Source organism: Oncorhynchus mykiss, chromosome 12 (assembly GCF_057628025.1).
Source record: "Oncorhynchus mykiss isolate SJ-2025 chromosome 12, ASM5762802v1, whole genome shotgun sequence".
Classification (NCBI taxonomy): Eukaryota; Metazoa; Chordata; class Actinopteri; order Salmoniformes; family Salmonidae; genus Oncorhynchus; species Oncorhynchus mykiss.
Window position 1 is genome coordinate 10,623,266 of NC_143033.1, and position 16,637 is coordinate 10,639,902.

The following is a 16,637-nucleotide window of genomic DNA, read 5'->3' on the forward strand; positions in this document are numbered from 1 at the left end:
CAACACATTTATTTATTTTTTACAGTGTCTGTAAAAATGCTTAAATGCCGTGTAAGTCTGGCCCGTAGAGAGCAAACAATGCTCATTATTCTTTCACAGAGAAGTTGTGGTTTTAACATCGGCGCAGACTTGTCGTCTCTGGTCGGTAACTTCCCCATTTCTCTACTCTCGAGTTGAACAGTTTTACACGGACATGAAATCCAAATCGAGGGCCAAAGTTAGTGGGTAGGTAGACTTCTCAAATTGAGAAATAAAGCTTAGCTTGTCTTTGGGTATTCAATATCTTTAGTTTTATTGGAAATGGCTGAACAAGAAAAACGTTGAAAAGGAACTTGAAAGAGACGTATTTATTATTGCTCCTTTTTGCTCCATTGTACATGATGCGAACTGGCGACTGACGTTTCGATGTCTTCCTCAGTTTAAGTGTCATCACAGGAGAGGAGAACTCACTTTCCGTGAGACACGGATGTGAGAGTCTCCTTCCATATTTCTCTTTGACTTACCCCTTGTGATGACAGAAGCAAGGTCTTGATAGGCTCAGATTTGTGGAGAAGCTGAATCTCTTCCACTGTATGGACCAGCCCGTCATACACCACCGATTTATGCAGAAGTCCTTTATCTAAAGGGTTAGAGGGGGAAACGTCAACGCCATATCAAGGACCGAAAGACGCCCCTTTTGTCTTAATCAGGAGCTGAGAGTTGATCATAATCCCACCAAATACAAACACCTTTCACAACAACGAGGAACATTTTAATTATTAACCAAATTAAAATGGAATTGACCCTATAACTCCCACACAACACTGTCCTCTGAACCTCAGCCAGCTCCCCTGAGAACCGTTGGCGCCTACCGGTCCCAGTAAATATGACGTCATATACGTTGTTGTCCAACGCCTGCACCCTCTCCACAGCGATCTGGGTGTAGCTGACGTCCTTGGTGATGAGTTTGGGCCCGTTGCCGATGGGAAGGACAGGGTCTTCCAGTAAGGGATGGTCCTTAACAAACTGCAGGGTCTTGTCAGGCAGGTGGAGAGAGCTGCTGATGTTCTGGAGACGGTGGCGGTTGTTGATGCACTACAGATGGATAGGAGTGAGAGGGGATGATGCTATGAAGGATACAACACTCTAATCCGGTCCAAATGTGACAATTCAATCCAAGGTATGATTAAACACAACTACAAAATAAGATGTAGACATGTTTAGAAGGTGATTTCAGCAAGCAACACTTACAGCTCCTGGGCGAGGGGTGGGGGTGATCCCGTTGTACCTCACCCACTTGGTGTGAGACTGTTCCACTGTGGCTTTCTGCATGTATTTCCCCTTGGAGAACACATTTTCTACTGACAACATGTCGTAGGCACACACTGCAGACAGGCCTACGTTTCCCCTGGACAAGAAAGAGACAAAGACAATGTCACAGAACACCCTTCCACAAGTGGGTGTCACCACTGCCATGGTGAGATGTGGTCGCTCCGATACCTATTAACACCGTGGTAAAATGACAGAGCCTTCAGAAGGTATTCACACCCCTTGACTTTTTCCCCATTTTGTTGTGTTACTGCCTGAATTTAAAATGGATTTATAATAATAATATGTTGTCACTGGCCTACATACAATACCCCATAATGTTAGTGGAATGTAAAAAAAATAATGTTTTCAAACTAATTAAAATGAACATCTGAAATTCCTTTAGTAAATAAGTATAATAGTAATAATAATAATATATAACAATAACAATAATAATAATAATAATATTATATATGGAAAAATACAGGTTAATAAATTTAGATCAATCGATTGTTCGAAAGAACTGACTACTCCTCTTGATCTACCAAGATTATTATATATATTTTTTTTTAGTCGGTCGGGGACAGCCGTTCCTAACTGTTGCCGGAGAGGAATGAAACCACTCAGGAAATGTCACCATGATTCCAATCATGACTTTTAAACAGGTTAGTTTTGTTGAGGAACTACACTGTTGTTGATCCATCCTGTTTTCTCCTATCACAGCCATTAATTGTTGTAACTAATTGACAGAGTGAAAAGGAAGCCTGTACAGAATAAAAAATATTCCCAAAACATGCATCCTGTTTACAACAAGGCACTAAAGTAATACTGCAAAAAATGTGGCAAAGAAATTAACTATTTGTCCTGAATACAAAGTGTTATGTTTGGGGCAAATCCAACACATTACTGAGTATCAATCTCCATATTTTCAAGCATAGTGGTGGCTGTATCATGTTAGGGGTAAGCTTGTAATTGTTAAAGACTGGGGAGTTTTTCAGGATAAAAATAGACTGAATAGAGCTAAGCACATGCAAAATCCTAAAGGAAAACCTGGTTCAGTCTGCTTTCCAACAGACACTGGGAGAGGAATTCACAATTCAGCAGGACAATAACCTAAATCACAAGACCAAATCTACACTGGAGTGACTTCCCAATAAGACAGTGAATGTTCCTGAGTGGCCGAGTTACAGTTTTGACTTAAATCTGGAAAATCTATGACAACACCTGAACGTGGTTGTCTAGCAATGAGCAACAACAAAAAATGAGCAAATGTTGCACAATCCAGGTATGGAAAGCTCTTAGCTTCTACAAAGTATTGACTCAGGGGTTTGAATACTTATGCAAATGAGATGTTTCAGCATTTCATTATCAATAAATTATAAAAAAAAACATTTCATTTCGTCATTATAGGGTGTTGTGTGTAGTTGATTTGAGATCGTTTTTGAATCCATTTTGAATTCAAGGCTGCAACACAAAAAAATTAGAATAAGTCTAGAGGTGAAAACTTTCTGAAGTAAATGTAGCATGTGAATAAAATGGAGTTTGAGTTATTACACTGTCCTGACTGAGAATCCCAACTCACCACTGGGATGTGAACACTCCGTAGATGACAGTCTCTCTCCAGTCAGCAGTCTTCAGTATGAACACGTCATTAACCACGTTGAACACGAAGTTGAGCTCTGGCATGGAACACACCAGCTTGGCCTTCAGGAAACTGGTCCATTTCTTCTGTAGCGTCCGTTGGCCCCCCAGATCACCCTGCAGAGAGATGAGGCACATTTATATATAATAATAACAACAACATGACACTTAGCAGACACATTCATCCAAATAAAATGTATGTATAATTGATCCCTGCAGGAATTGAACCCACAGGCAGTTGAAACCGGACTCAGTGAACAAACTGTACTGTGGTAGGAAGAAGCAAAAGAGTAGGAAAGAGAGAGAGGGGGGAGAGAAAGGGCGAGAGGGGCGAGAGAAAGGGCGAGAGAAAGGGCGAGGGAAAGGGCGAGGGAAAGGGCGAGGGAAAGGGAGAAAAAGGGCGAGAGAAAGGGAGAAAAAGGGCGAGAGAAAGGGAGAAAAAGGGCGAGAGAAAGGGAGAAAAAGGGCGAGAGAAAGGGAGAAAAAGGGCGAGAGAAAGGGAGAAAAAGGGCGAGAGAAAGGGAGAAAAAGGGCGAGAGAAAGGGAGAAAAAGGGCGAGAGAAAGGGAGAAAAAGGGCGAGAGAAAGGGAGAAAAAGGGCGAGGGAAAGGGCGAGAGAAAGGGCGAGAGAAGGCGAGAGAAGGCGAGAGAGGGGCGAGAGAGGGGCGAGAGAGGGGCGAGAGAGGGGCGAGAGAGGGGCGAGAGAGGGGCGAGAGAGGGGCGAGAGAGGGGCGAGAGAGGGGCGAGAGAGGGGCGAGAGAGGGGCGAGAGAGGGGCGAGAGAGGGGCGAGAGAGGGGCGAGAGAGGGGCGAGAGAGGGGCGAGAGGGGGGCGAGAGAGAGGGCGAGGGAGAGGGGGGCGAGGGAGAGGGCGAGGGAGGGCGAGGGAGGGCGAGGGAGGGCGAGGGAGGGCGAGGGAGGGCGAGAGGGAGGGCGAGAGGGAGAGCGAGAGGGAGGGCGAGAGGTGAGAGGGAGCGAGAGGTGAGAGGGAGCGAGAGGTGAGAGGGAGCGAGAGGTGAGAGGGAAAGGGCGAGAGGTGAGAGGGAGCGAGAGGTGAGAGGGAAAGGGCGAGAGGTGAGAGGGAAAGGGCGAGAGGTGAGAGGGAAAGGGCGAGAGGTGAGAGGGAAAGGGCGAGAGGTGAGAGGGAAAGGGCGAGAGAGAGGGGGAGGGAAAGGGCGAGAGAGAGGGGGAGGGAAAGGGCGAGAGAGAGGGGGAGGGAAAGGGCGAGAGAGAGGGGGAGGGAAAGGGCGAGAGAGAGGGGGAGGGAAAGGGCGAGAGAGAGGGGGAGGGAAAGGGCGAGAGAGAGGGGGAGGGAAAGGGCGAGAGAGAGGGGGAGGGAAAGGGCGAGAGAGAGGGGGAGGGAAAGGGCGAGAGAGAGGGGGAGGGAAAGGGAGCGAGAGGTGAGAGGGAGCGAGAGGAGGGAGGGAGCGAGAGGGAGGGAGGGAGCGAGAGGGAGGGCGATGAGGCAGAGAACGGCGTGGTAGTGCCAGTGGCAGATGGTTAGCCGTTCCGCTGACGTGTCCTGACCTTACAGACGCGTGCTATCCTGGGGATGAGCAGCTTGCCAAAGAACTCGTACTCCACAGACACCTCAGTGAAGAAGTAGTAGATCTTATCGTCCTCGCCATCTGCACTGTTCTTCCCCTCTCTGATGACATCAGCAAAAACAAAACTGGGTTCTATGGGGTCGAGAGAGATATTCATGGTCAGTGGTAAATAAATGGTTTCTCTGCATATTGAAAAAGTGTTCTACTCCACTAGCCAGCACCTCTCCTAAACAGGTGTTCTACTCCCCTAGCCAGCACCTCTCCTAAACAGGTGTTCTACTCCGCTAGCCAGAACCTCTCCTAAACAGGTGTTTTACTCCACTAGCCAGCACCTCTCCTAAAACAGGTGTTTTACTCCACTAGCCAGCACCTCTCCTAAACAGGTGTTTTACTCCACTAGCCAGCACCTCTCCTAAACAGGTGTTTTACTCCACTAGCCAGCACCTCTCATAAACAGGTGTTCTACTCCACTAGCCAGCACCTCTCCTAAACAGGTGTTCGTTTCTTTCGCCTCCAGATTTGTCTGTATATTTGTCTGTATATTGTGAGTCAGGAAAACTTGAAGGTTGATCAGCTGTTACTTTAGAGGATCTTTGATGTAAGCTCCTTAAAACCCTTTACACTGGTGGGAATTGGCCTATATGGGCAGGGCTAAACAGAAATGTCTCTTACAGAAGAAATATGAAAAGCACATGCATAACCATGTTAGCAATTGAAAAGGGAACCGTTTGGAGATTATGGGAAAATTATTAGACCAAAGTTGAGGACAACAGTTCACCTGACAAGACTGAATCCAAACATTACGATGTTGATTTTATGGGCATTTTACATTTCCTGTACTTTCAGCTGCATTTGTGGATAACAGACTCTGAAAATACTCTGGATACATTCAGTAACATGATCAGAATATTCCTGGAAAATGTGGGGTAGGTGCAACATAAGACCAAATAAATGACAAGGTTTTGAGTGAGAGGACTAACTGGTGTCTCCAAGTGGCCACACACACACACACACCTCTCCAAAATGTGCTTTCAATGCACTTTTAAGACTCAAAGAAGAGTCTTCAACTGTACGTTTTTGCTCTCCTAGCTATGCCGTCGAGGAACTGACAATAGCACACATGTAGTAGTTTGGAACAACTCCGCGTCCCCACCTTCACACAATTACTGTTGTTTAACGCAATCCAAAAACGACCCATTATAAATCTAAATCTGGGTCAGATGGGCATCATTTGAAAGCTTGTTCTATTGCCAACATGACTAGCTAAGTTATAAAATACTATCTTTTAGGCAACGAGGCAATTCAGAGAGTCCGATTTGTAATTTTGGCGTGGATAGAAACGAGTCACGGGTGCATTCAGGTGTGCGTGTTCAACGGTCAATGTTCTTCACAATAGACAAACAAAGAGGCTCGTTCTGTTCAGAACAACCCAGGGTCTGACGCCATGTCATCTTCTAACTGTATATCAAACAGTGATCATAAACGTTGACACTGTATATTAACATGGAAATGTAAAGTGCACATTTGGACTTACAGGTGTTTGAGTTGCTTGTATGACGTCAAAGCAGTATTTATTATAATCCTCAATGTCTCATCTTTCTAAAATACAGAGTCCTCTTCATTTACAGCTTTTCTCTCACTCAGACAACCAAAAATGTGCAAAAATTACTGAATGAGGGCAACTTATTGTTGCGTGCAGTGCTGAATGGATTTCAGTCAAAACCCCATACAGCGCTGTGAAGTGCAGAGCCTGAACTCTGACCTAATTTATTGCATGTTACTGTACAGCCACTGCGTTCCAATTTGGGTGCTTATCAGTGTCCAAACCTGCCATTTTCAACCCGTATATACGGGTACGAGTGTAAAGGGTTTAAGTGTAGTAACACTGATACGGTCAATTCCTTATTTGGAGAGGAGCAGGTATCTTACCGTTCAGCCAAGATGTTGAATACTCTGTCCGCAACAGACTCTGTGAAAGAGAATATCTGGAGATGATCGGCTCACTTCCTAAGAAGTTATAGGACGTTCCAGAGTAAAGTTCTCCATCTAAAAAGACAGAAAAGAAAACACATAAGAGGTATAATAAATATTTTTTTTATTTTTATTCCCTCTTAAACCAGGTTCGGTTGTTTTTCAGGCCTAAATACCTCAAAATAGTACAATCAGGATAATGATGTATTTAGGGCTGTGTACCAAAAAAGCAGTTGATGTAATCTGGGCCTACCACCGATGTAATCTGGGCCTACCACCGATGTAATCTGGGCCTACTTACCAACCATGACCGTTGTGAAGCTCTGAGATGGGTCAAAGGAACATTTCCCTCTTCCATCCTCCGCTGGACCCTCCAGACTGAAATCCTTTAGGGACTGATGAGAGCACAGTAATGATTCCTACTTACTGTGAAGTAAAAGTTGAACTTCGACATGGTGTGGACATTAAAAGATACTAAAATCGATTAAATTCCTTTCATTTTTACCTCAAAATAAAATACAATGTAAAATAAAGAGGCGACTGTCACCAGTGATCCAGAGGCGGCAGGTAGCCTAGCGGTTAAGAGCTTTGGGACGAAAGGTCGCTAGTTCAAATCCCCGGATTGACCAGGTGCATATGCATATGTATATATGCACCTGGTCAATCCGGGGATTTGAACTAGTGACCTTTCGTATATATATATCGATGTTCCCTTGAGCAAGGCATTGCTCCTGTAAGTCGCTCTGGCTAAGAGAGTATCAACTAAATGACTACCACGTAAACGTAATCCACTTACTAGGTAGTGACAGACAGGCTGAAAGGCATGTGTCCCACAGACATACAGTCGCTTGTCGTCCAACACTTGTAACACCCGGATGTAGTTTAGACAGTCTGTCTGTAAAACACATCACAAAGACACATTTACACCCGGCTGACAGAGATAGCCCAAATAAAAACAAAATGGAGATGCTGGAGAGCCGAGACATGGCTTCCTTTCACAACAGATCTGAAGTCAGGCGTTTGATGGAATAAGCAGATGTACCTCTTTAGATTTTCCTTTTACAATGCACATCGTCATGTGGCTTTCCGGCACCTTCCATTGAACCTACAGGGGAACCATTCAAATAGAACAATTATTAAAAAAAAGGCAAACTGTAAAGTTGAGACCTTTTGAAATGATACAACTTTTCTGTACCTTGTTGTTCTTGATTGACACATTGGTCATGCGGAGTTCAAAGATGGCCTCCCTCGCTCCCACGTACAGCACATCCTTATCCTCACTCAACAACAGAGTGGAATAGTTGAAGATGCCGGGCTCAGAAAACTCCACCAACTTGAGCTCTGTTGATAAACAAGACACACATATTTTAAACATTGTCCAATGCCAACACCCATGACTGAGTCCAGGTTAAAGGTCAAGTCAAGCAATTTCCCCAAAGTTACTGAAAAAAAGCAACTCATGACTTCCTTATTGCTTATCTACAATTTCCACAGTGCAGGATGCATAGGTCTAGTGTTCCTCTCAGACATAATAATGGGCCAGTCCAGTCTAGATATGTTTAGGGGATATAAACCAGTCTCCTTTTGTGCATCTCTGCGAGTGCCTATCACTATGGCTACTCAGAATGCTTTGTGTGAGTGTGGTGATTGACGGGGAAGCTGGCAGTAGTTTGCATTAGGTAGAGTGTCTGGCAGCACCAACAACAGGTGTGAGAGGGCACAGGTTTCCAGCCACCTGCCCGGGCAGAAACCCTCTCTCAGACGCTGAAAGACAACACTGACTGGCTGGAGGGAAGGGATCCATTTTGTTCGGAGTGAGTATCAATTTATTGCATTGACCCATGACATAATTAGTTATTCAAGAGCTTCAAGTTCCTCGGTGTCCACATCACTATAGATCTATCATGATCCAAACACACCGACACATTAGTGAAGGCGGGAACGACAGCACCTCTTCCCCTTGAAGATGCTGAAAAGATGTATCATCATGGGCACTCAGATCCTCAAAATGTTATACAGCTGCATCATCGAGAGCATCTTGACTGGCTAAATCACCACTTGGTACGGCAACTGTATATATAGCCACGTCATTACCTGCACATATAGCCACGTCATTACCTGCACATATAGCCACGTCATTACCTGTACATATAGCCACGTCATTACCTGTACATATAGCCACGTCATTACCTGCACATATAGCCACGTCATTACCTGTACATATAGCCACGTCATTACCTGTACATATAGCCACGTCATTACCTGTACATATAGCCACGTCATTACCTGTACATATAGCCACGTCATTACCTGTACATATAGCCACGTCATTACCTGCACATATAGCCACGTCATTACCTGCACATATAGCCACGTCATTACCTGCACATATAGCCACGTCATTACCTGCACATATAGCCACGTCATTACCTGCACATATAGCCACGTCATTACCTGTACATATAGCCACGTCATTACCTGTACATATAGCCACGTCATTACCTGTACATATAGCCACGTCATTACCTGTACATATAGCCACGTCATTACCTGTACATATAGCCACGTCATTACCTGTACATATAGCCACGTCATTACCTGTACATATAGCCACGTCATTACCTGTACATATAGCCACGTCATTACCTGTACATATAGCCACGTCATTACCTGTACATATAGCCACGTCATTACCTGTACATATAGCCACGTCATTACCTGTACATATAGCCACGTCATTACCTGTACATATAGCCACGTCATTACCTGCACATATAGCCACGTCATTACCTGCACATATAGCCACGTCATTACCTGCACATATAGCCACGTCATTACCTGCACATATAGCCACGTCATTACCTGCACATATAGCCACGTCATTACCTGCACATATAGCCACGTCATTACCTGTACATATAGCCACGTCATTACCTGTACATATAGCCACGTCATTACCTGTACATATAGCCACGTCATTACCTGTACATATAGCCACGTCATTACCTGTACATATAGCCACGTCATTACCTGTACATATAGCCACGTCATTACCTGTACATATAGCCACGTCATTACCTGTACATATAGCCACGTCATTACCTGTACATATAGCCACGTCATTACCTGTACATATAGCCACGTCATTACCTGTACATATAGCCACGTCATTACCTGTACATATAGCCACGTCATTACCTGTACATATAGCCACGTCATTACCTGTACATATAGCCACGTCATTACCTGTACATATAGCCACGTCATTACCTGCACATATAGCCACGTCATTACCTGCACATATAGCCACGTCATTACCTGCACATATAGCCACGTCATTACCTGCACATATAGCCACGTCATTACCTGCACATATAGCCACGTCATTACCTGCATATATTATATAGCCACGTCATTACCTGCATATATTATATAGCCACGTCATTACCTGCACATATAGCCACGTCATTACCTGCATATATTATATAGCCACGTCATTACCTGCACATATAGCCACGTCATTACCTGCATATATTATATAGCCACGTCATTACCTGCATATATTATATAGCCACGTCATTACCTGCACATATAGCCACGTCATTACCTGCACATATAGCCACGTCATTACCTGCATATATTATATAGCCACGTCATTACCTGCATATATTATATAGCCACGTCATTACCTGTACATATAGCCACGTCATTACCTGCACATATAGCCACGTCATTACCTGTACATATAGCCACGTCATTACCTGCACATATAGCCACGTCATTACCTGCACATATAGCCACGTCATTACCTGTACATATAGCCACGTCATTACCTGTACATATAGCCACGTCATTACATGTACATATAGCCACGTCATTACATGTATGTATGTATGTATGTATGTATGTATGTATGTATGTATGTATGTATGTATGTATGTATGTATGTATGTATGTATGTATGTATGTATGTATGTATGTATGTATGTATGTATGTATGTATGTATATATATATATATATATATATATATATATATATAGCCACGTCATTACCTGCATATATATATATATATATATATATATATATATATATATATATATATATATATATATATATATATATATAGCCACGTCATCACCTGCATATATATATAGCCACGTCATTACCTGCATATACATATAGCCACATCATTACCTGCATATACATATAGCCACATCATTACCTGCATATACATATAGCCACATAATTACCTGCATATACATATAGCCACGTCATTACCTGCATATACATATAGCCACATCATTACCTGCATATACATATAGCCACATCATTACCTGCATATACATATAGCCACGTCATTACCTGCATATACATATAGCCACATCATTACCTGCATATACATATAGCCACGTCATTACCTGCATATATATATAGCCACGTCATTACCTGCATATATATATAGCCACGTCATTACCTGCATATATATATAGCCACGTCATTACCTGCATATATATATAGCCACGTCATTACCTGCATATATATATAGCCACGTCATTACCTGCATATATATATAGCCACGTCATTACCTGCATATATATATAGCCACGTCATTACCTGCATATATATATAGCCACGTCATTACCTGCATATATATATAGCCACGTCATTACCTGCATATATATATATAGCCACGTCATTACCTGCATATATATATAGCCACGTCATTACCTGCATATATATAGCCACGTCATTACCTGCATATATATAGCCACGTCATTACCTGCATATATATAGCCATGTCATTACCTGGTACTTCCTGTATATAGCCATGGTATTATCTGGTACTTCCTGTATATATAGCCATGGTATTACCTGGTACTTCCTGTATATAGCCACGTCATTACCTGGTACTTCCTGTATATATAGCCATGTCATTACCTGGTACTTCCTGTATATATAGCCATGGTATTACCTGGTACTTCCTATATATAGCCATGGTATTACCTGGTACTTCCTGTATATATAGCCATGGTATTACCTGGTACTTCCTGTATATATAGCCATGTGATTACCTGGTACTTCCTGTATATATAGCCATGGTATTACCTGGTACTTCCTGTATATATAGCCATGGTATTACCTGGTACTTCCTGTATATAGCCATGGTATTACCTGGTACTTCCTGTATATATAGCCATGGTATTACCTGGTACTTCCTGTATATATAGCCACGTTATTTTTACTCGTTGTTGTTATTCCTCGTATCACCATTTTATTTTGTATTTTTAACTCTGCGCTGTTGGAAAAGGACCCGTCAGGAAGCATTTCACGGTTAGTTTACTCCAGTTGTTTACGAAGCATGTGATAAATAAAATGCGATTTGATTACTGGAGCTATTTATGTCAATAGCAGCATACAAAACGGTTACTCAACTTCCTCCCCCCTTCAAGAAACACAGCATGAAAGGCTGAGAAGAGACTCAATGGAGACTGATGTTTTTAAAATGGTGAATGTTTGAGACTTTTAGAAGAAAATTACCTACCACCATCTATCCAGTAAATCATTTCTCTAGGAGTCCATTGGTTCTATTGTACCGGGAAAACTTAATCTAGCGTCCTAAAGTATTTGAGAATACTTGACCCAGGTCTGCTGCAGCGTGAGTGTCTGTGAGGGAAAGTGCTGATCATTTTATCATACCTTCGTGTTTCCAGGAGGTCCGGGGAATGCTGTGGGGTCCGTGTGTAGAAACCTCAAGGAGTAGACCCAAGAACACACCTAGAACTCCGAACACCATGTTGGATTCCGGGAGCAGCTTCGGAACCGTGAAGTTTCCTCTGATGACAACAAAACACAAGAACGTTGATTTAATACACAGGTCTCTTCTAAAGGAGGTAGGTAAACAGACTAAAGACTGGTAATCTTCTGCTCAGACACACAGATATACACTGCTCAAAAAAAATAGAGGGAACACTAAAATAACACATCCTAGATCTGAATGAATGAAATATTCTTATTGATGAGGTGGCGGATGGTCTCCTGAGGGCTCTCCTCCCAGACCCGGACTAAAGCATCCGCCAACTCCTGGACAGTCTGTGGTGCAACGTGGCGTTGGTGGATGGAGCGAGACATGATGTCCCAGATGTGCTCAATTGGATTCAGGTCTGGGGAACGGTCGGGCCAGTCCATAGCATCAATGCCTTCCTCTTGCAGGAACTGCTGACACACTCCAGCCACATGAGGTCTAGCATTGTCTTGCATTAGGAGGAACCCAGGGCCAACCGCAACAGCATTTGGTCTCACAAGGGGTCTGAGGATCTCATCTTGGTACCTAATGGCAGTCAGGCTACCTCTGGCAAGCACATGGAGGGCTGTGCGGCCCCCCAAAGAAATGCCACCCCACACCATGACTGACCCACCGCCAAACCAGTCATGCTGGAGGATGTTGCAGGCAGCAGAACGTTCTCCACGGCGTCTCCAGACTCTGTCACGTGCTCAGTGTGAACCTGCTTTCATCTGTGAAGAGCACAGGGTGCCAGTGGCGAACTTGCCAATCTTGGTGTTCTCTGGCAAATGCCAAACGTCCTGCACGGTGTTGGGCTGTAAGCACAACCCCCACCTGTGGACGTCGGGCCCTCATACCACCCTCATGGAGTCTGTTTCTGACCGTTTGAGCAGACACATGCACATTTGTGGCCTGCTGGAGGTCATTTTGCAGGGCTCTGGCAGTGCTCCTCCTTGCACAAAGGCGGAGGTAGCGGTCCTGCTGCTGGGTTGTTGCCCTGCTACGGCCTCCTCCAAGTCTCCTGATGTACTGGCCTGTCTCCTGGTAGCGCCTCCATGCTCTGGACACTAAGCTGACAGACACAGCAAACCTTCTTGCCACAGCTCGCATTGATGTGCCATCCTGGATGAGCTGCACTACCTGAGTCACTTGTGTGGGTTGTAGACTCCGTCTCATGCTACCACTAGAGTGAAAGCACCGCCAGCATTCAAAAGTGACCAAAACATCAGCCAGGAAGCATAGGAACTGAGAAGTGGTCTGTGGTCACCACCTGCAGAACCACTCCTTTATTGGGGGCGTCTTGCTAAATGCCTATAATTTCCACCTGTTGTCTATTCCATTTGCACAACAGCATGTGAAATTTATTGTCAATCAGTGTTGCTTCCTAAGTGGACAGTTTGATTTCACAGAAGTGAGATTGACTTGGAGTTACCTTGTGTTGTTTAAGTGTTCCCTTTATTTTTTTGAGCAGTGTTTTAATCAGCAGCAGAGAGACAGCCGTTAACACAGTAATCCCACTTCCTTTCAGAGATGGCTTCTACGACCGCATCATCCTCTTTTTAGCTCACTTGTTAACTAGACACATGCACAAAAGAAACTGCCACACACAAAACAAATGATAGAGCACGTTAAAAAAAAACATTATAACCTTGTAGTTTGTGGCCCTGTGACTGATACAGTCAACACTCAGCGTCTGTGGATAGATACATAAACAGACATTCTGAGAACCCTTGGACTTGTTTACGCATGTACACATGACGACAGCGGAACCGATTCCTGTATAATGTACTCAAAATCACAACCAAGTGTGGCACTTTGTCATCAGTAAATATATTGTAATACTCCGAGGCCCGAGGGGGTGCTGTTGGCCAGTGGGGGTGCTGTTGACCTGAGGGGGTGTGTGACTGTCACAAGAGCACACTAGAACAGCTACTATACATGTGCTTTTTCTTATAGCTCAAGTAACTGTTACTCCTCTCAAACAGAACACCACATTCACACTATTTCACATTGCCAACCCAAGACATTTCACAGCATCTCTCAACTCACATCAACTATGTAAAATGACAGACCTGCTATCAAAGGACCAGCCTCTAATGACAACAGCTGTGTAGCCTGTGTTTGTGTAATACAAAGTACAAGACCGCGGGCGTTGAGTTCAGGTAGGGTGCGGGAGGGAGAGCATGTGATGACAGGGCCCTGAACTAACTTGATGGGAGTCGCTCAGTCTGACAGAGAGAGGGGGACCATGTGCTCTTCATTTAACATGACAGCCATGCTCTGCTCCTCTTAGGCTGGGTCATGTTCATTAGGGCACACTAACCTTTTATTCATCCTTTTTTTTTTTTTTTGAAAGGCGGATCTCTTCTCTTCCCCAAAGGGCTTTACATGACAACCTTCCCAGCAGCATTGCAGATTATATAAAACATGTAAGCCGATTTTACTGTCATTTCTATGCACTAATTCACAGCAGCATTATGTTACTCTGCCATTAAACGTCAGTTTCCCGACACCACCACTGACGGATCTGATAAGAAACCAATTACAAAGCTTTTTGTATGTTGACAAAGACAATAAGATCATACAACAACCCATATATCTATGACTTTGGAAGGCCTTCCTATTTCCCCAACTATCCCTCAGGCAGAGAGAGGAAGGAACGCCCTGGATGGTGCAACTGGCAAACACCTCTGACAGAATCAGGGTTCTCTGTCTATCATCCAACTGGATTAGAACACCCATAAAACCCCAAAAGGATAATTAGGTCAAACCAGGAACTGCATTATTTTTTTTTAAATGCAGAAAATGTTGATGCGTGTCAACCTAGCTTGAGTTGCCCGTTACATTATGTAAAATATTTGTCAGATACAGCGACAATGTCTGACTTGTCATCGATGCTTTTCAATTACATTTCTTTTCTCCCAAAACAGTAGGCCTATTTATTTCTAGGTCAAACCGAGTCAGCTCAAACCAGAGAAAAGCTCATAAACCTGTGAAATATTTGAGCCCTTAAAGCCTAACTGAAATATGAAAATACATCTCTAACCTAAATGTGCTTATTCTATCCTAGTTGTAAGATTATAATACTCTATCTTAGTCAAATAGTTTGCACCTAAACTATGGAGGCAATAACATACTGTAATAGGACATTATCAAATCAAAATAAATTATTCCTAATGTGGCTGCATGGAAGATTCAAATCAGTTGCTTGTACCTTTGTAAATGTTATTCAGATTTAAAAGGGTAGGATGCATGAGTTTTTATTCACCTAAGTAACAGCAGTGTAGTCAAAGACAGTTGTCGTCACGATCTGTTTGCCTATAACTACAAACAGTTTAAAACGTTTTTAAGACATATTTAATTAACTTATTTCCGGATATCTGCTAAAACACGACATTTCTCAACCTCATATGGAGAATCTGCTCTGTGTTAGCTAGCTCGAGCTGGCTAACGTTAGCCACTAGCCATGCAGACCGAGTGCTGGCAGTGGTGAGCAGCAATCCACCAATCACAATGGTGTGATGTAAACAGATCAGATTCTCCACAAGTGGGGGCATGATCCTGCTCGGCTTCTCCAGTTCAGGTAGCTCTGCCTTCTCCTGCACCACCGGGGGGCTTGCTTCTGCATTTCCTGCACCAACGGGGGGGGGGGGGGGGGGGCTTGCTTCTGCATTTCCTTCTTGCTTCTGGCTCAAAAAGAAGTGGAAAATCATTCCTGCCTGCTCTAATTGTTTAGTACCTTGTCTGTCTCAACTTTATAGTAGCAGTAAAAAGTTGCCACCTGCTCAAGCGTTTATTTTTTACAATTTTCTGCATTGTAGAATAGTAGTGAAGACATGACAAACTATGAAAACACATATGGAATCATGTAGTAACCAAGTGCTGAACACTTGTTGGCTGCTTTTCCTTCACTGCGGTCCAACTCATCCCAAACCATCTCAATTGGGTTGAGGTCGGGTGATTGTGGAGGCCAGGTCATCTGATGCAGCACTCCATCACTCTCCTTCTTGGTCAAGTAGCCCTTACACAGCCTGGAGGTGTGTGTTTGTCCCCTTGAAAAACTAAATGACAGTGGGACAAAGTTCAAACCAGATGGGATGGCTTATCACTGCAGAATGCTATGGTAGCAATGCTGGTTAAGTGTGCCTTGAATTCTAAATAAATCAGTGTCACCAGAAAAAGCACCCACACACCATCCCACCTCCATGCTTCATGATGGGAACCACACATGCGGAGATCATCCAATAACGTACTCTGTCTGACAAAGACACAGCAGTTGGAACAAAAAATCTCAAACTTGGATCAATCAGACCAAAGGACAGATTTCCACCGGTTTAACGTCTATTGCCAGTATTTCTTGGCCCAAGCAAGTCTCTTCTTATTGTTGGTGTCCTTTAGTAGTGGTTTCTTT

General features: G+C 43.7%; 1 protein-coding gene across 16 annotated transcripts in view; it reads right to left on the bottom strand.

Moving 5' to 3' along the window:
- sema4d (sema domain, immunoglobulin domain (Ig), transmembrane domain (TM) and short cytoplasmic domain, (semaphorin) 4D) overlaps positions 1-16,637 on the bottom strand; it is a 74,976-nt gene that overhangs the window by 14,264 nt on the left and 44,075 nt on the right. For all 16 annotated transcript variants that reach the window (XM_036936870.2, XM_090191453.1, XM_036936875.2 and 13 more), the window contains 11 exons: positions 12,142-12,278; positions 7,639-7,784; positions 7,486-7,548; positions 7,240-7,338; positions 6,745-6,838; positions 6,402-6,518; positions 4,453-4,604; positions 2,870-3,045; positions 1,231-1,387; positions 852-1,074; positions 504-619 (listed from right to left, as the gene is read on the bottom strand). In XM_036936870.2, coding sequence (XP_036792765.2) covers positions 504-619; positions 852-1,074; positions 1,231-1,387; positions 2,870-3,045; positions 4,453-4,604; positions 6,402-6,518; positions 6,745-6,838; positions 7,240-7,338; positions 7,486-7,548; positions 7,639-7,784; positions 12,142-12,238 — 1,440 coding nt within the window. In that variant the 5' untranslated portion in view covers positions 12,239-12,278. The remainder of the gene's footprint in view (positions 1-503; positions 620-851; positions 1,075-1,230; positions 1,388-2,869; positions 3,046-4,452; positions 4,605-6,401; positions 6,519-6,744; positions 6,839-7,239; positions 7,339-7,485; positions 7,549-7,638; positions 7,785-12,141; positions 12,279-16,637) is intronic.